This window comes from Oryctolagus cuniculus, chromosome 10 (assembly GCF_964237555.1).
Source record: "Oryctolagus cuniculus chromosome 10, mOryCun1.1, whole genome shotgun sequence".
Classification (NCBI taxonomy): domain Eukaryota; kingdom Metazoa; phylum Chordata; class Mammalia; order Lagomorpha; family Leporidae; genus Oryctolagus; species Oryctolagus cuniculus.
The window spans coordinates 94,213,136-94,237,347 of record NC_091441.1 but is presented as its reverse complement, the minus strand read 5'-3'; the positions used below and the strand labels follow the sequence as shown (position 1 = coordinate 94,237,347).

The 24,212-nt window shown below is 45.5% G+C and overlaps 1 protein-coding gene across 26 annotated transcripts in view; it reads right to left on the bottom strand.

The window, feature by feature from the left end:
* The window catches only part of ERC2 (ELKS/RAB6-interacting/CAST family member 2), a 1,007,328-nt gene that overhangs the window by 161,301 nt on the left and 821,815 nt on the right, over positions 1–24,212 (bottom strand). For 4 of the 26 annotated variants that reach the window (XM_051852297.2, XM_051852298.2, XM_051852296.2 and 1 more), the window contains one exon: positions 20,532–20,597. The exons of the other annotated variants lie outside the window; for them this stretch is intronic. In XM_051852297.2, coding sequence (XP_051708257.1) covers positions 20,571–20,597 — 27 coding nt within the window. In that variant the 3' untranslated portion in view covers positions 20,532–20,570. The remainder of the gene's footprint in view (positions 1–20,531; positions 20,598–24,212) is intronic. 26 annotated transcript variants of the gene reach the window in all.

Below are 24,212 nucleotides of genomic sequence, written 5' to 3'. Positions count from 1 at the left end.
GCACAGCACTAAGGGAAGGCAGCATGCAGGATCTCTACAGACAGGACTTAGAAAACGATGATGCTGAGTGAAAGTTTTAGGAACTAAAGTCTGTCACAGAGCTAAAACAAGTAATTTGTGAGTCTTTAGCTGAAAACCCCATGCTTGTTCATTGCTGTAGTAGAGCCAAGTCCCAGTAAGTCCTGCTAGATAAGAGAGGGCTGTTTGTCCTCTGGTTTCTGGCCATCCACAGATGAGGCACATAGGAAGTTTTCAATAATTCTTGAAGAATGAAACAAATGTCTCTGTTCCATGTGCAAAAGTATAGTGCCCGCCTTTGATTAATTAAGTCAAAGTGACTACAATCATAGTAGGCAGTTATATAACATCCAGCCCGATCTAAGAGTGGATGGAAAGAGGGGACATGGTTTCTGTTACAGAATACAGGCAAGGAAGAACTGCAATGCAGGCAATGTGCTGTACTTTAAAACAGCAAAACAAAGAAACTCCAGAAGAACCAGATTCTAAAAGCCTGGTCCTACTGCTAATCAGCCCCCTGGGATAAAGCCCTTATAGTTCATAAGCCAGGGTAGCCAGCAAAGGAGAGAGGGGCACAGGAGGAAGAACTCTGCAATGCTGCTCCTGCAGCAGTGGAATTCACGGTCCGCGGATAAATGCTTGGCTGAGCTCCATTTCGGTGTGAACTTCCAGCAATCTCTAAGTGGCTGCTCCGGTGGCCCAGTATCCTCAAAGGAACAGGAAAGGGTTCTTTTAGCCTGGGTTTTGCATGTCAAATGTCAGTGCAGACCCAGGTCTAGTTGCACCTCCTCTGCAGATCACCTGTCAGGGACCAAGCATTAGGAGGCATACAGCGGCCCCTCCGTTTTGGAGGGCACATTGTAAAGGCAGCCATGGCAAAATGCCACCCTCCCAGCCCTTTGCATAAAACTTCGCATTGCTTTTAGCTCTTTATAAATCTCTTTTGCTTTGAAATGCCCAACTTCACTTTGGCCTTACCAATATTCAATAAGTGGCTAAGCAAATACATGCATAAGGCAAACACAAAGTACCTCACTGGCCCAGGAATGCAGGATGCGTTCTAAAGTTGGATGCACACTCTGCTGCTGTTGCATTGTTTCCGTCCATGGCTGAGTTACATTTTGCAGTGCGACTATCCTGTAAACCACAGGCTTGTTTCTAAATTGTACCAGATGCTCCTCTACTAACTCAGCCTCATGTTTTCATCAGATTTTTATGTTTTTATGATGTACATCCTTGCCACTCAAAGTGTGGTCTCCACACCAGCAGCATGAACATTGCCTGGGAGCAGGGTTGCCAGATCAAATATAGGAAATTCACATTTAACTGTGTGTGCAGCCACTTTCCTCCTCTCTCAAAATCTGGCAACCCTACCTGGAAGCTTGTTAGAAACGCACTCTCAGACTCCACCCAGACCTGGAGAATCTGAATTTGCCTTTAACAAGATTACGGGTGGCTGTAAAAATCGACTTGAGTCTATTTGACTCCTGAGATTTTAACCTCTTAGGTTCTGCTGGCTAATTCTCATCTCAGTCTATGATTATTGCAGATGAAAAAGAGGAATCTGTTGGCAAGGTTCATGGGTGTGCTTCCCTCCTCGGAGGGCTTTGCATTGTAGTCTGCTTGAGAGTATGCACATTTTTCAACCTGGGCACACAGGGCAACCTCACTACTGAGCAGCCAGAGCTGGCCCTGGGTGGCGAATCCCCATCACTGCAGAGGAGACGCCAGGCTGTGTTAATTGCTTGCTGGGTGGTGGGGAGGAGGGGCGGGGCTCCCATCTTGCCTTTGATCAGGATGGAGAAGTAATGGTTTTACTTACATCCTGCTTTGTCTCTGCACAGGCCGAGGGCTGGGGATCCATTTCAAGCTCTCTCTTTCTTCCTAGTATTCTGTTACTGCCTACATACCACGGCCCAGGGCTTCAGGAGGGGGGAAACCAAATGCTCTTTGTGGTACACCCACATGACAGGCTTCAAAATGGAAACAATATTTAAGTTAAACCTGGAAGATCAAGTTTGCTCAAATCTCGCAACACAGGGAGCTTTTGAAAACTTCAGCAGCAGGTCTGCGTTTCACGGGGAGAGGCGAGCAGTGATGGAGAAACAAGGCTCTGTTAATGGAAGCCAAGTCCCCACGTGGGAGCCAGCGTCTCGTTATACTCCTTATGCATGCTGGGGAGAATAACGCACCAAGAAAGGGCCTCGTGGGTTTCAAGGTGTCTATGCAGCCACATTCTTCTTCCATCTGCAGAATAACTGGAGGGAGGGGGGTGAAGATGTAGGAGGTGGTCTTTTGCCCTGTATGGCCAAGAGGGTGCACAGCTAAGGAAACACGTCCTAAATGTCCAAAAGTCAAGACACTTTCCTCCTGTGCCACTTTTCCCGACTCCTCATACAGGACTCTTTCCACTGCTCAGGGATTCAGCTATTTGGCTGCCCCATACTATTTTGAACACAGCAATCCTTCATGGAATTGCTGAGCAGAAGAAACCTTGCAAGGACTCACGGGAGCCTGTCATGGGTTGCGCTGTCTCTGCAATATCCATTGGTTGAAACCCTATCCACCAGAATGCAGCAGTATTAGCAAACAGGGTGTTGCCCATGTAATTGCTTAAGATGAGGTCATACTGGAGCCCTAATCCAAGCTGACCTCTGTCCTTATACAAAGGGGACATTAGGATACAGACATGGGCACACAGGGTGAAGGTCAAGTGAAGATGAAGATTAGGGAATGCATCTACAAGGCAAGCAATGCCAGAGCTAGCCAGCAAAGCACCTGGTGCTGGGGCACAGGCAAGGAAGAGTCTCTCCATCACTTTCTTGGAAGGCAGCAGCCCTACCTACACCTGTGAGGCTCTGTTGCAACAGCCTTAGGAAACGGATGTGACCCTTGAGGCGGGAAGGGTCACTTTGATACTAACACTGAGAAGGATGGATATACCAGGCACTGGGCAGAGGGCTCGTGCATTGTCTCCCAGCTCTCATACATTGCCTCGGTGCGATAGGGACTAGAAACGAGGATATGGGGGATACCAGAGGCAGAGAATATGGAGTGGTTGAGCTGGATTTACACTTGGGCAGCCTGAGTCCAGATCCTGTTCTCTAACCGCTGAGCGTCACAGCCTCAGGATAAGTGACCAGGACAATGGATGGGCATCCATGGAGGCTACTTTTTTAGCAGGTGGCACATTTAGGGACTCACAACACCACCCTGATATAGAAACTAACATGGCCTGTATTTCGTAGAAGGGGAAACAAAGGCACTTGTATAACTGGCCCAAGTCACAAAGCCCATCACTGGTGGAGCTGGGATGTGAACCCCGTCTGTGGACTCCAACAGGAACCTAGAGAGCGCCGATTTGCTGGTTTCTCCACTGCAAGTGTGTGTCCCTCTCCAGACCAGCATCCCTACCTCTATCCCTGCTGCAACTCCACCTGCCAGGCACTCCCTGACTGCTGTTCCCTCTTCCACGTCCTGATGTCCACGGGGATGTTTGCAGAAACCTCATTTCCCTTCCCTTGCTCCACAAGGAAACTTTGCTTCCCCTGAATAATGGAGACGGGGACCTCCCAGCTGTGAAGTCCATGAGGATGCTGTGGTCTGGGGGCCAAATGGGTGATGTTCTTAAGCTGAGTCAGGGAACTCTGGGCCACAAATGCAGAGCATAAATTCATGGTTCCCTAGGGTGACTGTGTCCCCTAGGGGATGCTCACCATCTTTGGAGACATTTTTGGTTGTCACAAAATGAGGGGTGTGGACACTGCTAGCATCTAGGAGGCAGAGGCCAAGGGTGCTGCTACATAGCCTAAGGATGCAAGACAAAGTAGTATCCTGCCCTAAATGTGCTGAGGTTGAGAGATCCCAGCAGAGAGTGTCCTCCAGGGGCAAACTGCCCACCTACAAACTCATCTCCCTTGTATACTCCGTCTCCACTTTGGGGCAATTTCCTAAACTCTACTGTCCAATTCTCTTATCTTCCGAATGGGTCTAATAACAGTACCTGCCTCCTGGTTTGTTGGGGGTGGGTGGGGGCGCATGAACTGAGTTAGTACGAGGTCCAGCACTATGCAAAGGGCTGTGCAATGCTCAGGAGACTCGGTGTCTGAGCACGGGGCCCCGGAAGCTGCGGCTGCTCAGTTGTGCTCACTGCAATTTTTGCCACAGCAAGCGTTCTGAGAATCATGAGTGGCTGATGCAGGCCCTTACCATGTGCCCAACAGCAAGGTGCAATATGGAAGAAAATGCTTGCTTTAATGTGAAATTAAGCAGAATAAATAATTTAGGTAACCCCTCTCTAAGACCTTTTGAAGGGATCAGAAATTCCCTTTGGAACCTTGGTAAAGGTCTCCGTGGATCGATGCAGCTAACATTGACACTGCTTTTACAGCATGCCAGATCAGGGTTTAATGGATTTGATCCTCAAAACAATCTCACAAGATGCTCACGGCTTTCCCTGATGCTTTTTAAACAAGATCTCTTTTCTTGAAGCATGTGGGCCCAAGATCAACCAGTGCCTTATTCAGTTTTCACTCAGTGTTATTTTTTTTTTAATTACATTCTAGCTATTATCTCCCATTATCCTCCAAAGTCTCTCCACAAACACAGGAATTTCAGCAGCCAGAGGCTTCTGTGGGTTAGCTTGGGAATCTAATACAATGTTTAACACATATATATACACTATGTATTATAAGACATAATACCTAATACGGTCTATAAATCACTATTGGATTTCCCCACCTTGCGTCAGTGGACTCACAAGCTCTTGAAACTTCACCTGTTTGGGGAAAGACTTCAGTGTGTAGTTTAAGGATCAGGGACTGCAGAACCCCTTGCTATCAGATGGCTGGTGGTGGCCACATAATACTGAAGAAAGAGCATGGGATGTGGTGGTGAACGACACAGCTGGGTTCCAGCCTGGCTCTCCCACCTCCTAGCTGTGTGACCCCCAGATGCATCATTTAACCTTATCTCTGAAGTGGGGCAACCTAAGATTGACATTCTGGGTATAAGAAAACTAAGTGGAATGATACATGGACAAAGGAGAGATTCCATAATAGTTGTTCACCCCATAAAATACGCTCATTGTCATGATTTGGATTGAATAGCTACAAGGCTCCCAAGACTCCACCGGGGTCTGTTAGCTGACCACAACCCCCCATTCCAATGTGATTCTATCACTTTCCTATCTTCCCTTTAGCTTCTTTGAGTATCACTCTTCTCTACCCTCTAGCCCTGGTGTTCAGGCCACACCATTCCTATCTCTGCAGCCAACTGAATAACACTTGATGGCATTAGATATTCTGCAGTGTGAAGTTGTTCTGTGTTCAACTGCAGAGTTCTTGAATACTTCTTATACCTTACATTGACAGATAATTAAGAATGTATCTGGGACTGGCGTTGTGGCGTAGCGGGTAAAGTAGCCACCTACAGTGCTGGCATCCCCTATGGGCACCAGCTGCTCCATACGAGACATGGCTGCTCCACTTCTGATCCAGCTCTCTGTTATGGCGTGGGACAGCTGTAGAAGGCGGCTCAACTCCTTGGGCCCCTGCAACTATGTAGTAGATCTGGAAGAAGCCTGGCTCCTGGCTTTGTATTGGCTCAGCTCTGGCCATTGTGGCCACCTGGTGAGTGAACCAGCAGAAGGAAGACCACCCCCCCACCTCTGCCTTTCAAACAATAAATAGATAAATCTTAAAAAAAATGTGCCTAACTTAGGCAAAAACACTCAAGGAAAGCAGGGTTTTGTCTGCCTAGTTTCTGTGGAATTGCACATAATAGATTCTCAATAAATGTCTGTTGAACTAATTGCTGAACAAGTATTAGTTGAATGCTACATGATGTGGCATGTGACTTTCTTCTTCCCAGTGTCGTCTTTTATTTCTTTTCTTTTCAAATAATCTGAATAATTTGTAAGCAGGAGCACAAGGGTTTAGTTTTTAATCCCATCAACAAAGAACCTTCCAAAAAGGAGACATTCCTTTGGCCTTGGTTGTTGGCATTTCAGATATAATTACATTTTTCACCCTAAAATTTCCCAACAAGATTAAGAGTTACACACACCGTGCCCTTAACCCTCTGCTCAGAAGTTTGTACAAGGAGCTCTGCCCGCTTTTCATGTGATTTCTGAGAGATGCCAGCTGCCGGCAGCCATGAAACTTGAAACACAAAGGACTCGTAATCTCCTGGAACCACCCCTGCTTGCACAATTCCTTGAAGCCTCTCTAAGAATACACCAAAGCCTGCAAGTGTGTACATGCTGTTCTGTAGGCCAACGAGATGCAGCGCTGCCTTCCTCTGCAAGCTCCTTCCAAAAATTCCTTTATCTATTCTGGATCAGCCAAGATTTAGAGAGTACATGCATCTAGGAAAAAGGGAGCTTTCACATGTCCCTGCTAATTTTGCAGGTGACGGCCTCTCCAAGTTTCCAAGGGGCTACTAACTGTGCTAGTTTACTGAGACTGCTAGTTATAGGCATGCATTTTTTTGTTGTTGTTGCTGCCTGAGTTGTATGCTTGGCCTCAGGGTATCTCTCCACTCATTCCAGGCAGGGGATGACTGGTGCAAAGCATGGAGACCGCAGGGAGGCTGGCTCCTTGGGCAATGCATGCCAGGGCAAAGCAGCTCCAGCCGGCAGATCAGCGCTCAGTGCTCACCCCGACTCAGGAGACGAGTGAGGAAGCATCCAGATCTTTATACCATGTCATGGATACTGGGTCAATAATTACAGACACTGACACTATAAGACTCTGAGGGGTTATCCGAGGAGGTGGCAGTGGGGAACAAAATAAAAACAAGAAAGGCTAGAAGGTTCTGTTAGGTCCTTACTGAGGGCCAGTACTGGACAAGTACTTTATAAATCATTTTATCTGATCGTCACCAGAACTCCAGGAAGAAGTAAAATCAAACTCTGTTTCCCCATTTTCCAGATAAGGAAACTGAGGTTCAGAGAGATGAGAGCCTCTGCCGTTAAGGGGCCGAACCCTACCCCAGAACTCTTCCATGCCTCAGGACATGCTGTTCACAAAAAAGACAACAGGGGGGTTGGGGGAAGAGAGAAGGAAAGAAGACGTGAGAAGGAAGCAGCTGAGTGGTCCACGGAGGAAAATCCCCAGGAGGAGAGGAGGAAATGGAGAGAACCCTGGTGGGCTGTCTTCCTGATTCTGGGCCCATCCCCCTGTTCCCATGAGAGGGGCCTGGCAGGGGAACTCCAAGGGTAAAGGAGGGCTGGGGAAGGGTCACTGTGTAGAAGGGACGTGAGTCAGTGCAGAGAAGCGAGCGGCCTTGCACTCAGACACACCCGGGCTCGGATCCCAGCTCTGAGGCTCTGGAGCTGCTGACTGCACAAGGAACTCTCCCTCTCTGCGTCTCATCACTTGGAAAACAGGATCATGGTGGCACCTGCTCCAAGGGGACAAGTGCAACAGGATGGCCAGTGTGAAAGCACTTAGGGGGAAGTGGAAGAGGACAGCCCACTGGCTCAGGCCAGCCCACCACTGGTTTTTGTAAGGTCTGCAAGCTCAAAATGGGTTTTACTTTCTTAACGGTTGGGGGAAAAAATGAAAAGATGAATATTTTGTGACACATGAAAATCAAATTTCATTGTCCATAAATATAGTTTGTGTTGGCACGCAGCCACGCCCACTCAGGTCCTTATGGTGTGGGACTGCTTTTGCGCTGTCATGGTCCAGTTGAGCGGCGGCAACTGAGGCCACAGGTGGCACTAGCATGCCTTTGGCTGTGCACTGCTGTTCAGCGTACCACAAAGGCTGCAAGGCTGTTCCAACATGACAGCACCTTGAGTACCCAGTGCATCACCCATCTGTGTGGAAAGGTGAAGTGCACAAAGGAACATTACAGGTCAGCATTAACAGATGGACATTTGCAATATATTTCAATGATCAAACATTTCAACTTGACCCCAGAGAACTGAAACATTATTTTTCTCCAAAAGAATCCCACTCTTTTCATTAGATGACACTCATTAAAAAATGCTAGCTCTCACGGTACTCATATCCTAGCCCCTGTGCCACTTCTACCACAAAGGCAACTTTGAGGCTCTCAAATTCTTTTTGAGATGTCTCAGTCTTATTGCACCCTGTATCTTATCTGTCATCATTCCAGGTAAGTATGACGAATAAGACACAGTCACATAAGAGGCAAGGAAAAGCCTACTGGTGGTGCTGGGCCACCTGCCTTCTCCTTTTCAGGCCCATTCATCCATTTTTGGCATTGTGTTCTCTGGACTTCTAGGTAAGTACCTCAAACAATGGTGGCAGCTCCTCCTGCCAGGGCAAATGAGCCACCCCCCAGACCAAAGAGAGGGCAGGTCACAGCAAAGCTTTCTCCTCATAGGTTCTGAGCATTTTCATTCTACAGGAGGCTCTGGGAGAAAACGGGTCCATGAACAATAATCATGGAAGATTCACTTTGTTTTCTGGGTGTGATGCCCAGGCCAAGGACACTGGCTTATCAAAGGCTCTGAGAAGGCCTGTAAGGAAGAAACCTATTGAATTCTGTTTCAACCAGTTTTGCGCAAACTTCTTTGAACACAGACTCCTTTATTGTTTTAGAAAAAAAAATCTTTTAATATCCACTATTATCCATTATTTGAAGAACATCATTAGGGAATTAATACCACCACAATGACAGGAGCAGTTGACCAAAAGTCACAGGACTGAAATTCACAACCTCATTCTCCAAGTCCTTTCTCTACAGCCCTGGACAAACCTCAACCATTTGAGCCTCATTTTCTTACTCCCTTAAATAGGCACGATGCCACCTGCCTACCATTTCCATGATGGGCTGATCTGATGGGTGAGCCGATGGAAACTGGGGACACGGGGGGTGGTGCATTTTCTCTAAACAAATAAGGGAGCTGTATGAGTGAGATGGAAGCGGGACAAGTAGAAATGGCAGCTCTCCAAACTTTAAGACATTTTCCCAAACATGGGTGGGCCAGGAGGAGAGCCTCAGGGCTGGAAGTCTTCCCTGCAGTGTTTGTAGGGATGGCAGTGACCTGCAGGGGTGGGAGGGACCGATAGGAGAAAGGACGGAATCTGTCCTTCTGCACCCTGACACCTGCCCCACAGAAAGGCTTGCCACAGACACCCCTGTACCTAAAGCCCCAGCAGGCTTCCACGGGTGGGAGTCCTGAGCTCAAACCAAGCGCTCACACTCACCCTGGAAGCGTGGAAAGGGTTCAAGAGTCTGGCCTCCATCAACCTGTTAGTGCATTCATAATTTTTAAAAATAATCACATGGAGACAATTCATCTGGCGCGTCTCAGCTTGCACCCTCACACACAGTCACCTCCTTATCTGACAGATCAGATTTCGCTGAGTCCCAGGCCTGTGGTCTAAGAAGAGACAATGATTACTATTTGGTTCTGGAACACTTCCTCATTCTCCCTTTCCCCTTTTCACATACTGTGAGAGGGAAGGCTGGTTCCTTTCTGCGGCCCAGTGTTCTGATGGGCTCATGAGCCTGAACGCTGACTGGCTGGAGGAACTGCTGTTAGGTGATCGCCACTGGCCTCTTGGAAGAAAACTGGCTGGTCTCTGGTTTCCTAGTGTGTCACCTGCCTCCAGACAAAGACAAGCAGAAAGGATTTTCTGGAACATGATTTTCATCTTGCTCCCAAGTCAGTACCCAGTGTCTGGAGACTCAAGTACAAAAGAATAAACAGAACCAACCCAAAACAACAGCAGCCAAAGCCCACTGCTCCAAACTATTCACAACCCAAACCATGGGGCAGTGGGCAGACTTCCTTTTTAATCATGGAGGATTTATTTTTATTTTTTGGGGGGGTAGAAGGATTTGTAGCCCTTTTAGATAATGTAGTTACATCAGAGAACAAGGTGCGTTGAAAGAAGAATGGATCAAGCCATAGGCATCCTGACATCTGAGTGGTGAACAATGAAGCCTCCCTTCACAGCCAGGAACCAGCCCACTGGGCAACACAACCCCTCCCAACCCCCAAACCCCCAGAGTGTCTAACGGGTGGACTTCAGCCTTCCTGATGCAGAGCAGATAGCAAAATCATAAACAGATGCCAGCGTATTCGCATGGAAAGCAGTCATGTGACACAGACTACATAATAGCAGCTACAATAATAGCCTTAGCTACCTTGAAGCACTTAAGCCAGCAGGTGAGAGTGATGGAACTAGTATTTGAACTTAGTCTATGAGGCTCCAGGGCCTGGGTGCTTCCTAAGGCTATGCCAAACAGGACTCTGGGCCCCTTCTGGGGTAAGTTTATGAGACCGCGTCTGTATAGGAAAAAGATGGCAGGATATATACTAAAAGGTTCAAAGTGCTACTTTCTCTGAAGAAGGGGTTTAAGAAAAAAATGTTCGCTAGACTCCTCATTAAACTGCCTCACTTTTCTACAACGAACATAAAAGTGATAACTGGGGGAACCAAGCAGGGGCTGCGTGCAGCTCAGGTTCCCAGTGAAAGCTGTCTTTGTGGCTTTCATTCCAGAATTTTTTAAAAAGATTTATTTATTTATTTGAAAGGCAGAATAGGAGAGAGAGGGGGCAGATGGGGAGGATAGATTGATTGATTGATTGACTGACTGATAGATACAGATCTTCCATCCACTGGTTCTCTCCCCAAAAGGCCTCATTAGCTGGGGCTGGGCCACGCTGAGGCCAGGAACCTGTAAGTCCATCTAGGTCTCCCACATGGGTGCAGGGGCCCAAGCACTTGGGGCATCTTTTGCTGCTCTCCTAGGCCATAGCAGAGAGCTGGATCAGAAGTGAAACAGCTAGGACCTGGATGGGTGCCCATATGGGATGCGGGTGCTATAGGTGCTGGTTCAACCCACTGCACAACAATGCTGGCCCTTCATCCCAGAGTTCCAGGCTGTATAAAATGTAGCAAGGAGTCTTTATCCATATATGGGAATTTGCCTTTTAACTCTGTGCCTGATAGGTTCACCCGGAAAATGACTTCTCTCAAAGACTTTATAACAACCTTTCTCCTACATCCTCCCAGAACCTCTGCTGCCGCTACTCAGCATGAACAATGACAGAGCATGAGCCAAGCGCTCGGGGGCAGGCAGTGTCTGAAGTTGTCCTCATACCACATCCAGCAACACCAACCTCACAGAAGGAGACTAACTTACTGGGGGTCACAGTGGGGACCCTCCAGCTGCAGGAGATTTCACCAAGGCTGAAAGCAATGGCAGGGCACCTCCCCGTGCGGACTCAGCATCTCGGTGAGCCTGTACCATGGAACCAGCCCTGGTTGCGGCAAGGCAAGCCTGGCCCAGTGCTCACAGGGCAGAATCTGCTTTGAAGAGTTGAGACCTGACACCCAGATCTTGCCCCACTCAAGACTGCACACGTGAACAGCTTAGACTAGGAGCGGACATAGCAGAAGCTGCCCACTGAAATATGCTGTTATTCTTAGTGCTTGCTAAGAATACTTTTTTCCAAAAAAAAGCTATAGGGAACTGCATTCTCACCCCCAACATCTCCTCAAATTTGTTCAGGGGAAAGGCAAAATGTGTAGTGCAGTACCTGCCTCGTGAGAACCTCTAGGCCAGCAACTGTCCTTCAGGGATCACTTAACTCTGGGGGAAAGCCTTAGGATAGAAATAAGGTACCTCTTTGTGTGGCTAAGGATCACCAGTGGACAGAAGCCTCAATGGCAGAAAGGAAGACAGCCGTTTGGTTCAAAACCCTCAGTGGCATAGAGGGTAAGGCTGCCACCTGCAGTGCTGGCATCCCATATGGCTGCCAGTTTGAGTCCTGGCTGCTCCATTTCTGATCCAGCTCTCTGCTATGGCCTGGGAAAGCAGTAGAAGATGGCCCTACTCCTTGGGCCCCTACACTCACTGGGGAGACCTGGAAGAAGCTCCTGGCTCCCGGCTTTGGATCAGCCCAGCTCTGGCCACTGTGGCCAATTAGGGAGTGAACCAGTGGATAGAAGACTCTCTCTCTCTCTCCCTCTCCCTCTCCCTCTCCCTTTCCCTTTCCCTCTCCTTCTCTCTGTGTAACTGTGCCTTTCAAATAAATAAATCTTTTTAAAAAACCCTCAGTGGGGACCACAAACATGCCCTCTTGTTGTACATGTTGTCTGGTTTCTCCATGTGTTGGGCTTGTGGAGATGATTGGAAAGAGATGAGGCTGGGGTTTCTTTCCCCAAACCAACAAGATTCTGACCTGGTGTGTTAACCTGTGCACTAGCTGGATGGCTCCTCATTGCAGGCCTCTGAGGATATCTACTCCCAACTTACAAAACTCAGAATGAGACCAAGGAGCCTTCCACATTTATCTGTCTCAAGAAAAATTGGTTATGCTCTCTCTGAAAATGTCACTCTGGCCATATGTTCCGAGGATGGCTCTTTGGAGGAGTTCTGGATCAATAGTCCACATTAAATGGTGTTCTGTCCTCACTCAGTGGTTGTGCTCTTTCAAAGCCCTTTCTATCATTCTGGTAACGTGGGGGAGCTTCCAAGAAAGGGCGTGCACAGCACTGTGATGTTCAAAGCACACGGTGTGAAATGTGGCAGGACTGTCTCACGTTGTCACACAAGTCTCTCTGGCACCTGCGAGCATCCAGACAGGACTAACTGCCCTTGGTACCTCTCTCGCTATTCCAACCCATGGTAGACTTTCAGGCTAAATTTCCCAATGTCCACTCTGTGTTATTTTTTTTTTCCTCTTAGCATTTAGTTTTTCATATTCCTCCCACCCATTGATATCTGTGCTTCAAGATTAATCTTCGCCAGATGTGAGTGTCTGGACTTCTCCAAGATTTGTTATTTTCCCTGCATGGTCCTAACCTTCTTCAGGCCATGTGTGTGATTTCTCCGACCTCGCCAGTCTTTCCAACACCTCCCAAATTAGTGTCATCTGTGACTTTCCTTCACATGCTCTTTTCTCCCCTTTACAGATCATTAATAAAGAGGTTAAACAAGACCAGACCAGCACCACCCTTTGGAGCAAATGACAAGGGGGTGGGAGGGCCCAAGAACTCCCTGTGCACCAGCCCTGGCACGGAAGGACGCAGTGCAATGCAACAAGGTTCTGCGAGCCGCCTCCCGTCACTGGCCCATGGTCATTTATCACCACTGTTTGTTTATGATTTCTCAGCCAGATTTCAGATCCTGAGAGTGTGGCCATATCCAAGCCAACACGCGCGGCTTTGCCAGGTATCCCTTCTGAACTCCAGGAAACCCACGGGGACTTCTTTACTGCACTCCATTCTGCCTGAAAGCTTCTATCTCAGCCCTGAGGTCCATCACACTTGACAGCGGAGAGGTGAACGGAGACCTCCTAACCCTCTCCTCTCTCACAATTCATCAGTTCACAACTGTTCGTTAAATACTTTTTGGCGTTTCGCATCTCTCATTAGATTTTTCTTTCAGCTGAAAGAAGACCTCTGCTACAAATGTGGACTAAGTCACACTCTCCAGCAAGCAGACCTTCCTCTGTGATACCCAAGTGCCCCCCATCGCCCAGCAAAGGAGATGTGGCTTGCAGTACAAATGCTTTGAGGCCTGATAGAAAATGTATAGCTGGCTTGGGTCTTGTGGTGGTCATAGGAATATTTTTCTTTGCTCTGTCTTTTCTCTCACCTCCCAAAGTCACCAGTCCCACCGTATCACCGCATTTTTTCAGTTGGCAGAAAGCATAGACTCTGTTAAATCCAGGAGTCACAATTAAAGTCACAGTCTGCCTGGGACTGAGCCATCCCCATGCCTCAGATCTCACCCTGCTCATCACATCTGATGCTCACCACAGCCCTGCGAATTGTGCACAACCTACTCCAAAGCAGGAAATGAGCAGCTGGGAGGGAGAAGAGCTTACCTGTGTTTACCCGGCCAAGCAGTGCTGGAGCCAGGATGCAAGCCAGAGCCACCTGAATGCAGAGACCACACCACTAGGCAGCCTCCCATACTGTCACCCAAACTCCCACAGAGGAGTGCTTCCCTGAGTCACTGGCCCCTTTGAGGATCTGTTCCAGATCCTGGATGCTCTCCTTAGAGGGCTGGGCACAAATCCACAATGAAGTCTGCTCCCTTGTTAGGGGATATTTAGCCGCCCCGCGGGTCATGAACCTGTATACTACATTTTACTCCTCCAGAGTAGGAACTCTGCTTTGTTCACTGCTTCAACTCCAGTACGTACATGAAGAAATAGCTTCTAATGAATTACTGACTATAAGGACTGTGGGTAAGACACTCAATCTGTAGCTCTGAAAATCCTGCATGGAAAGACATAAATACCCAGATAACTTTCACAGAAGCAGAAGAGGAAAAAAAAAATAAAAGCAGAGGGAACAGAGACAAAGCAAACACATCTTCCTTCGCCCCAGAACTGATTCTGTGTTGGAAGTGGACAATCATGGCTATGGTGGTTCTGAACCACCTTGTAGCTACTTCTGCTTATTTCTCACCCTGTCTCCCAAAAAGAGAGCATTGAAAGCTTCTTGTGCAGAAAATGATACACTCAGAAGTTCAAGACTGGAAGCTAAGCATCACCAGAAGCCAAATCTGAACCCACAGAGTTCTTGACGCCTGGCAGTCTCAGAGCCTGTAAAAGCTACCAGCAGCTTTCTCCTCTCCCTAGGTCCTTTCAACCTCCTACAACTTGAGGAACTTTGGTTTTCTGCCACACAGCCCCACACACATCTCTCTTAGTTCTACAACTACTGATACCTCTTCCTCACCCTTGCTGTTCAAGTTCTCTTCCTTTTCTTTGAGTCAGAAAAACCACACACTCTTGTTGTTAGACTTCAGCCACGTTTTCAACTTGTCAGCCTGTACACAGCACTGCAGTGAGAGGCCAAAGGCTCCCTTGCTGATCACCAGGCAAATGGATAACGGCTTGGGTCAAAAGTCTGCCTGTTCCTTGGCCAGCCCTGCTGGACATCTGGGGAAAACATGACCCTGGAGTCCTACTCAGCCCCCGCCCTCCCTGCTGTAGCTTTGACAGCCAAGGTTGGAATCTGGAGGCATTCTAAATTTCATCCTTAATCCTGCTCCCCATCCTAGTCTTACTGGCTTCACTTCTTAGTCTCATCTTCAGTTGAGCTACACATCTGCAACACTACTACTGCTACTGTGGGTCATTACCATCAGTTCTTCCACAAATGATGGAATGGCCTCTCCTGCTCTTCCTGCTATGAAATTTCACCCTCTACACAGCAGCCAGGGTTGTTCTACAACATAAGTTGCATCATGTTCATGCCATGTACCTGTTTAAGGTTTTCCAACGTCTGTATATTTTGCTTAGTTGGAGTCTAAACTCTATTGTGGCCCCAAAGGCCCTATAAAATCTAGCCCTTTTCCATTTTCCTGTCCTCATCCCTCTGTGTGGTGCTCTACCCTCAGAGTCATGGTCTTCAAGCCTCATCAGCTTATAAAATTTCCCACCTCCAAACCTTTGCATATATGCCTGCCTCTCCCTCCTTTAAAGACTTGCGCTTTAAGTGTAATTCTTTAAAAAGAGGCTTATTGAACATTCTTTTTTATGAAGATTCCTCCTGTTAATCTCAAAATATCTTTTTGGTTTCCATCAAGGCAATGATCTAAATATCTAAGGTTTCTATTCTTAAGTTCATTTACATTCTGTTTCCCCCCACTATATGGTAAGATAGCAACCATGTCTATCTTACTCATCATTGTTCTCCCAAAAGTTAACCAAGAACTTAACCATTTGATGAAAGAATGGATAAAGAGTGAATAACAAATGAATGATTAGTGGCCAGTGACACAAGGAGGAGACATAGCAAATCCTGTTATTGACAATTTAGGTTAAATCAAAGTGCTAATAGCTTTCCCTGTAAAGAAAGCTTCCACTTTGCACCAAACCCCCCACTGCATAGAGTCCAAGGCTCCTTCCATTACTTCTTTCCCAGCGACGAGATTTCTTTTACCCCAGGACAAGCATAGGCATAGTGTACAGACCTTGTCTGCTAAGAGAAGGCAAAGAAGGTATAAAGTTCTCAGTCCCAATAAAACCTTTTCTTCCTCATTCTTCCTGGAGAGATGCATGCCAGAGAATTCCTTTGGATCTTCCAGCGCTGCTTCTACATGTAACAAATCCCCCACCTCCTATCTAAATGTTTTGAGATTCAGAGTTGTACTCACTCATACACTGTGCACATGCTAGTGGCACACAGCTTCAGTTCTCCACTTCCAACACCATGCGTCTACTGGCATCACAGCTCCATGCCAAAGCTTGTTAATGCCACATCTGTATTTTTCTGAATCAGGTCCTAAAAACTTGCATATGTTTTCAATCAAAAAAGACTTACTCTTTTTGAGTGGTTTAAGAAATAAAAATGATCTTATGTTTTAGGTCTGTTAAATTACCAGAGTTCACAGCAAGGGCTCAAACAAGCAAACGTCAAGGCAGATGTGACATTAAATCGCACAAGGTGCCTTGATTTGGTCCCCTGCTGCCCTACCTCATTGACTGTTCACAAAAACAAAAATAGAAGAAGTATGAAACCTGCCCCAAATATGTATGGATTTTTAGGCAAAGGAGGGTTCCAGAAGTCTGGGAGTTGTCTCGGGAAGTATTGCTCCTGATTGAGGCTCCTCTAAGAAGCAGGAAAGCACCCTCGTGCAATGGAAATGAATTATTTGCTAATACAGATGACTGCCACATTAAGTGGATCTTCCCCAAAGGAAGGTTATGGAGACTTGAAGAGCTGCTTTTCCTATATTATGTAAAAATGAGATAGAAAATACCATTAAGGGCTTCATGAGCACATTTTTACATTCGAAAGTGAGTGTGGGGGAGGGGAAGACAAAGGTCCACTACGTACCTGCAGAGATGCCCAGGATGGCGACAACTGACCAGAAACATGATCCCATAGAGTTTCCAGTAGAAAACCAGAACGCAAGACAGGCCACTGGTGAATCTGGGGCATAAGGAAACAGGGCTGTGGCTGAGCCAAGAGGTAAGGGGATGCTCAGTGAAAATGAAAGCGTGAAGCTCCTTATTTGACAATTATTGGGAATTTCAAGAGCCTAACAGCAGAGCTTCAAAAGAAGAATGGAGACTTATTAAGTGTAGGGCTACACCTAGTACACCTAAGCCTGAGTGTGAGGTTTAGGTAGGGAAGGCTAGCTAGCTTTATGGGCTGTCAAAACTCTACAGAAAAATCAAACTTTCCCCCAATCTACTTTATTCAGAAACTACCACCCTTGAATGATCATAGTGAGATAAATAAATCACACTGGGGGGGGGGCAACCATCTCAAAGCAGCAAAAAAGGGAGGAGCTGCTGGGGTTGTTATGCTAATTCTGATTTGTTATAAATTTTAGGGTGATTTTTCCTAAATTATGATTTATTTCAGCACCCAAACTGTAGATTCCAGTTAGAGCCTTCTGATGCTATTATGAGCATATTACTGATGCCCAGTAAAATAACATCTTGTAATGTTTCTTTTATAAGTGCCATAAATCCAAACATTCAAAACAGTTAATTTTTAATGCACTACTATTATCCATCTTCAGTTATAAATTTAATGTCTCCTTAGGCCTCACAGATTGTAATGCAATTCAAAACATGCAACGCTGTTCAGAAATAGAAGGTTCTCTCAGTATCTCATTATTGAAATCCTTAAAGATATGGTTTTAAAAGCCTGAGGATATCTGAGCAAACTTGTTTAAAGGAGTCATAAAGAAAGATAAGTAGTTTTCCTCAGAAGCCTATAAAATTTATTACAACACATTAAAGTAGGATTATGTATTGACTAATTTTTTGAAGACTTTTGTTTTCTGGGGTGCATGGCACTTGGGAAAATTCATAAAGAAATACAGGGGATATGGAGTTGAATGTCACTGTCTATATTTGCCTTGAGAAGGGCAAGATTTTCTGTGGGTCTTGGAGCCAATTTCATGCTGAAGATGACAATCACACTCGTAGCTCAGGGAATGGCACAATAGATGTCTTGTGAAAGAGCAATAAAAAATCTTTATTATTCAGGAGAAGACACAAATGCAGCCCGGTGCCCTAACACGACAGCACAAGAAGCTGCTTGGTACAAGAGCCCCAAGCAGAAACTGTACTTCCCAAACTCTTTTGAGTCGTCCTTTGCCAGCCCATGCATATTTTGGGCAGGATTTACACTTTTGTTTTTAACTTTTAAGAAAGTTATTTAATTGAGAGGCAGAGGGCTGGAGGGAGGGATGGAGGGAGAGAAAGAGAGAGAGGCAGAGAGAGAGAGAGAGAGAGAGAGAGAGAGAGAGACAGAATGAGCTCCTGTTCATGAGTTCACTCTCCAAATCCCCACAGTGACCAGAGGACTGAAGTTGGGAGCCAGGAATTCAAATCCAGGATTTCCATACCAGTAGCAGGAACCCAACCACTTAAGCCATCATTGCTGCCTCCCATGGCCTGCATTAACAGGAAGTTGGAGTCAGCAGCTAAAGCCAGGACTTGAACCTAGGAACTCTGATGTGGGACACAGGCATCATAGCTGGTGTCATCCAATAGGCCAAATGCCCACCCTACATGTTTATTTCTAACTGTTATAAAACCCTTTCTTCTCTTCTGTTTATTTATACTTTAATTTTTTGTGTGTGTGTGAGTAAATGGGAAATTTCTCTTAAAGTGATGAGTCTCTCAGAAAGTTGGACATTTCTTCGGTTTCCACACCTCCTCATACTGTCAAATTTCCCTTTGGAGCCACTTTGTACCTGGAAGTGTTAATTTTAATGCTGTTGCCGGCGCCGTGGCTCAATAGGCTAATCCTCCACCTTGCGGCGCCGGCACACCGGGTTCTAGTCCCGGTTGGGGCGCCGGATTCTGTCCCGGTTGCCCCTCTTCCAGGCCAGCTCTCTGCTATGGCCAGGGAGTGCAGTGGAGGATGGCCCAGGTGCTTGGGCCCTGCACCCCATGGGAGACCAGGAAAAGCACCTGGATCCTGGCTCCTGCCATCGGATCAGCGCGGTGCGCCGGCTGCAGCGGCGGCCATTGGAGGGTGAACCAACTGCAAAGGAAGACCTTTCTCTCTGTCTCTCTCTCTCACTGTCCACTCTGCCTGTCAAAAATAAAAAAAAATAAATAAAAAATAAAAAAAATAAATAAATAAAAATTTTAATGCTGCTTCCCCCTTTACCCAAGTAAAGCAGAAGGGACAAGATATTCCAGTATGAACATGAAGCAGGTTATACTGGCAGCAAATGTATTCATGAGGCATTATATCTTTCCTATACAAAAAATGTTCTAATTGAAAACCCAGCCCCTGTGTGCTCCCCACACAGGAATCAAACTGACCGATTGGTGGGATCTATGACGGGTTAAGGTAAGAAATGAACCACAGTGAAATTGCCACCCACGGGTAAAACAAGTCATTTCTTCGTTAAAATTCATCCGACGCACACTGTTGGATTATACAGGAAGGCAAGACTTGGGGAAGGGCACGCATGCTAAGCTGTCCCAAAGAATTGTCCCAAACTTACTGATTTGCTAACACCCTGGCTTTTCACATTTGCCACAGAGAAAAGAACTGCAGGTGGAACACTATCTACCCACCGTGGTATATACAATCTACCACATTCCGTGTTCTGAACAAAACGCCATAAGCGATGCCATCAAATTTAATATTATATTCCACGTAACCATATGCTTGTTCAAGTCCAAGGAGCTTGTGACTTGACGTTGCCAGTCTGTGGTGCACAGGAAGAGCATTTCCCAGCAGCACAAGTTGCTCGAGCTCAAGGGTCCATTTGCAACCACACAGTAATTACATGCACCACTGTTCAATTCTAATGAAGACAGAAGTGAAGGATGTGCTCTTGGTAGCTAAGAATCTGTTTTTTAAAGCACCGAAAAATGCAATGCATGTAATTTATAATGCAAAGAGCCACAGAAGCACAATTTTTGGAAAGGCAACAGATATGAGGCCACTAACGAGACTTGCTGGTATTAAGAGTTCTATTCTCACTCGTTTAGAGTCTGTTACCCATTCACCATCACTATGCTCTGATCCATGCATTTTCTTCAGAACTGCCATGGAGGAGGGCGCATAATCCATTAAACGGGCTTCTGAGAGACAATAGTTTCAGATGCATGAACATACAGTTTTATTTTCCTTATTCCTTGCCAAACTTTTGACACAATCAGAAAGACATGAGAGTCACAACACACTGGCATATCTGGCAACAGCAAGCAGTTGGCTGAAAACCACAACTGGAGAACTATGACAAGGTCTGAGTCCATGGTCATTAAGAAGTGTGTAGAAATCCCAGGAAGGGCGCAGTTTACATCTTAAATAACACAGAAACATTTGAATCGTGCTAAACCCAGCCCCCAACAAGGCAGAGCAGTAATGTGATGGCAAGGGTGGAGGTAGGATGGAGGGAACTCTTGGGGAGGGTCAGGGCACGGGGACATTCTGCGCTCACAGAACACAGTAGCAAATAGATGGCACAGTCACAAACATCAGCGAGCACAACTGAGCACACACACAATGCAACACTAGAATGCAGTTTTTTTTTTTTGTTTTAGAAAAATGATATAAAAGATGGTTTCTCACCCCTCAAAACAAAACTGGAACTTTGGTTTACAGGCCCGGCTATGCCCATATGCCCTCCTCGTCATCCTGCGGCCGGCCCGAGGTAGGGAGGGGCAGAGAGAGGAGGGGAGCACCAGAATGAAAGAAGAGAAGGTTAGTTACACCGTGATGCACTGGACAGGCACACTCATCGTCACTTTGTTTGTTAATCTTAAAGAGCAGCGAAAAAAAATCTATAGTAACTTAAATTCCATATCACCAACTTGTCAAATATATCACCAAGCTTTGTATCCATGGCAACCCCACACAAAAACATTCCACCCACCCAGCTCTGACTCTGTGTCAAGATGGGATTAGAAGATTAAAATTAGTCTACATTAGCAGATGATTATTTTTTTGGAAAGCATGCGATCTCAATTGTATACGCCTAAGGAGTAGATTAAACCTTTTAAGTAAGCAGAGAAGTAATCATAGTAATCAAATACCCTTAATTTCTCTTGAAGCTTAAAGTATCAATAAAGGCTGAAGAAGAATTAAAAAACACACACACATGACTCTATCTACTTGGGTGGAACAAACTTTTTTAGCATGCGGTAATTCACGGTGGTGATTTCACAAAGGATCAAGCATGCTGCGCTCTTCTTATTTTGTCAGGTTCTATTTTGCTCTCAGCAGAGAAGAGGATGTGCATGCCATGGAATGATTATACATTTGCAGGAAATGATTATACATTTGCAATCAAATACGTTTAAAAGAAATGAGAGTAAACTTCCAATTCAATAGAGTGCTTGTAGAAAGGAAGTTTTGTTTAACTTAACATTGTGTTCAACTGGATAAACGAAAACCTATTTGGTCTGAATTCTTGTTGAAAATGTTTCCAAAATGGCTCTGGCCACTTTCCCCCTTGGTGAGGTGGCTAGCAAGGCAGGCAAATCAAAGCTTCGAAGACAGAAGCATACATGGCTTCCGTTTTAAACAGTTCTCCCTCTTTATTGGAACGATGGAAACAAAACATGTAAACTGGTCCATATCCTACGTATCCTCATAAATTCCCAATGAAACCACATTTTGCCATGATTTGTTTATTTTAAAAACCAGGGACAGAGACACAACAACAACAACTTGGAACACTTTCTCACTATGTGGATCCTTATTGTTTAAGTTGTTAAAATATTAGGTTGAATCATACGCAAATGTCCATATTTGACTAGTTTTGACCTAGCAAAAACAGCCATCTCATACAGTTCAAATCCTGTCAAGGTAATTCTTATCCATTCAAGGATTTACATGTGTGGTCTTGGAACTGACGTTCATCTTAATTTGTTTCCTTTGTATGTCTCTGAATTTTTATTTTATGCGTTCAAAAACATAATTCTGAGAAGAGGTCCAGAGAGTTCACCAGTCTGCCTAAGATCTGTGCTTCACAAAGCTTCAGAATCCTGGATTGACTTGAGTCAATCCAATTATTGGCACAGAGTCTGAGCTGGACAATTCAGTAGGAATTTTCACTTGATAGTTTAGGTAGGAATATTCTGGCCAAGAAAACAGAATAATTTGATCATTTTAGCTGGGTCTTTTTCTGGGCAAATTATCTGTGCTTACTTATTCCTCAACAGTCTCATAATTGCTACTGGCAATAAACCTTCCTTTTCCCTATATAGCCTAGGAACAATGGATTTTCACATTCACTGCACTTCCTCTCCATTCCCAGAGAAAAGCAAAGCTGATGTTGCTTTTCATGCTAATGAAGACGGAAGTCTAGAGCAGGGGACCCCGAGGCACCCACAAATGGGTTTCAAGGGGTCTTGCAACTCCTTGAGATTCAGGGCAGAATGTGGTTGGGCGTGTGTGTAAATAGATGTCTCTGGATGGAGGCCCTAGCTTTCATCAGAAGGTTCTTGATCCCCCAAAGTTGTTGCTGTAGGAAAACTCTAGGCACAGAAAAATGTTATGATTTGCCAGAGACACAAAGCAAAACAAGAGGCTTTCTCTAAAAGGCAGTGCTCAGCTCCCTTTTAAAGGTTTCCTAAATGGCTATAAAAGAACTTTCCTTGACTTTCGTTGACTTCATTTTGCATTTCAAACCTAATAACTAATATACTTTCATTGTGTTCCAAATCCAATCATATAGGATTTTAATTTTTCAAAAATTAGAGAAAAAAAAAAAGCCACTGCTACCCAAACCTACTGGTGTTTTCTTAACAGTGAAATGTGGTCTAATGCAAATCACTTTTAGCAAATTAAATATATTAAAAAGTGGTAATTAATTATGATTGAAACAGACAGGAGTTTTAGCTTGAAAATATACACTGCCAATATCACTACTGTTCCTCGTCCACCATAGGAATAAAAAGGAGCTCCCAGATGTCGAGGGTTATTAAAAACCAGATGTTGAGATCGACGTCTTGTATGCTGGTGAATAAAGTAAAGAAATATGACAGTCCAACATAAACTTTGCTAACATTTAACATGGCAGAAATGTGGATAAATTCCTTTCGTGAACTGAAAATATTATGCATTTTTAAAAGTTTTTGCTTTTTAAAGTTTTTTCAAAGAAAACAGAAAGGAAAGTGGTGGCCATTTCTGGTCTCTCTAATCTTCAAAGCTTAACCACGAATTGACCCTCATCACCCAGTGATTTGGGTCAGAGTAAGTGTCTGCTTGGGGAATAAAAAACAAAAATGCAGGAGCTGATCAGAGAGGGATCTCCAAGGCTTTCCAACCTCTGCAGCTGCTACTCTGCTCCACTACTCCTATCTCTAAGCAAATATTCATTTGTTCTGCAACCTTGCCGCACAGAAATGTAAATTGTGGGGCCAAAAAATGAGAAAAAGATAAGTATCATTTGATCCCAACCTGTATGCCAAGTTACTTAAAAACACTTGGAGTTTCAAAATGCATCTGCGGGCCCCATGAGAGTCTGTTTCCTTTCCTTGCTTTTCTGCTTCCAAATCTGCTTTGCAGTGACTTTCTCGGGTGCTGCCTGCTGTCTGTTCCCTTGTGTGTCCTCTGCGAGTGACTGCTCTGCTGGAAGCTGCCAAATATCTGGATGGGATGAAAGCCTCTAGTCCTTCAGTTATCCGCGTGCTTTTGTGCAGGGCATCTGAGGATGGGAACATCCAAGGTGAACTGAAGCCCAGAGCAGAGTGGCCACAAAATGCAGAAAATTCCAAACAGGGCAGGGACAGGGAGTCTTAATGATCAAGCTGAGACTGTATCTATCTACATCTCAAGGGATAGGGAATGGACACGAGCCTTGACACAAATCCTGCAGCTGCAGATTTTGGGCCCTGGCAGGATTCTCTAAGTACTGAGAAAAAAAAACAAAATTCCTTGTAAGATGGGTTGCTCGCAGAAACTACGTTGATGACAAGATCCAAAAGCAAGAAGATTAGGTCCTTGTTGATAAGGCAAGAGACTTGCCATTGTAGAGGGGCATTTAGGAACCAGGACAAAGAAGCTCTGAGAAGGAACGCTACAATCTAATGTGAAACGGGGCCCAGTGTACAGCTTTCCACTGGCCTGTACTTTGAACTATTAGGTATAGCCAACAAACAGGAGCTCAATGCTGTGTTTTTTATTTATTTTTATACCTGCAATTCTCTTTGAGTTGACAGCTGGCATTTTTTGTTAAAGTCAGAAGCGTAGGTGCTTTATGGGGACCATACTGTCACACCAGTCCTGTGGAGAAAACAGGGAACT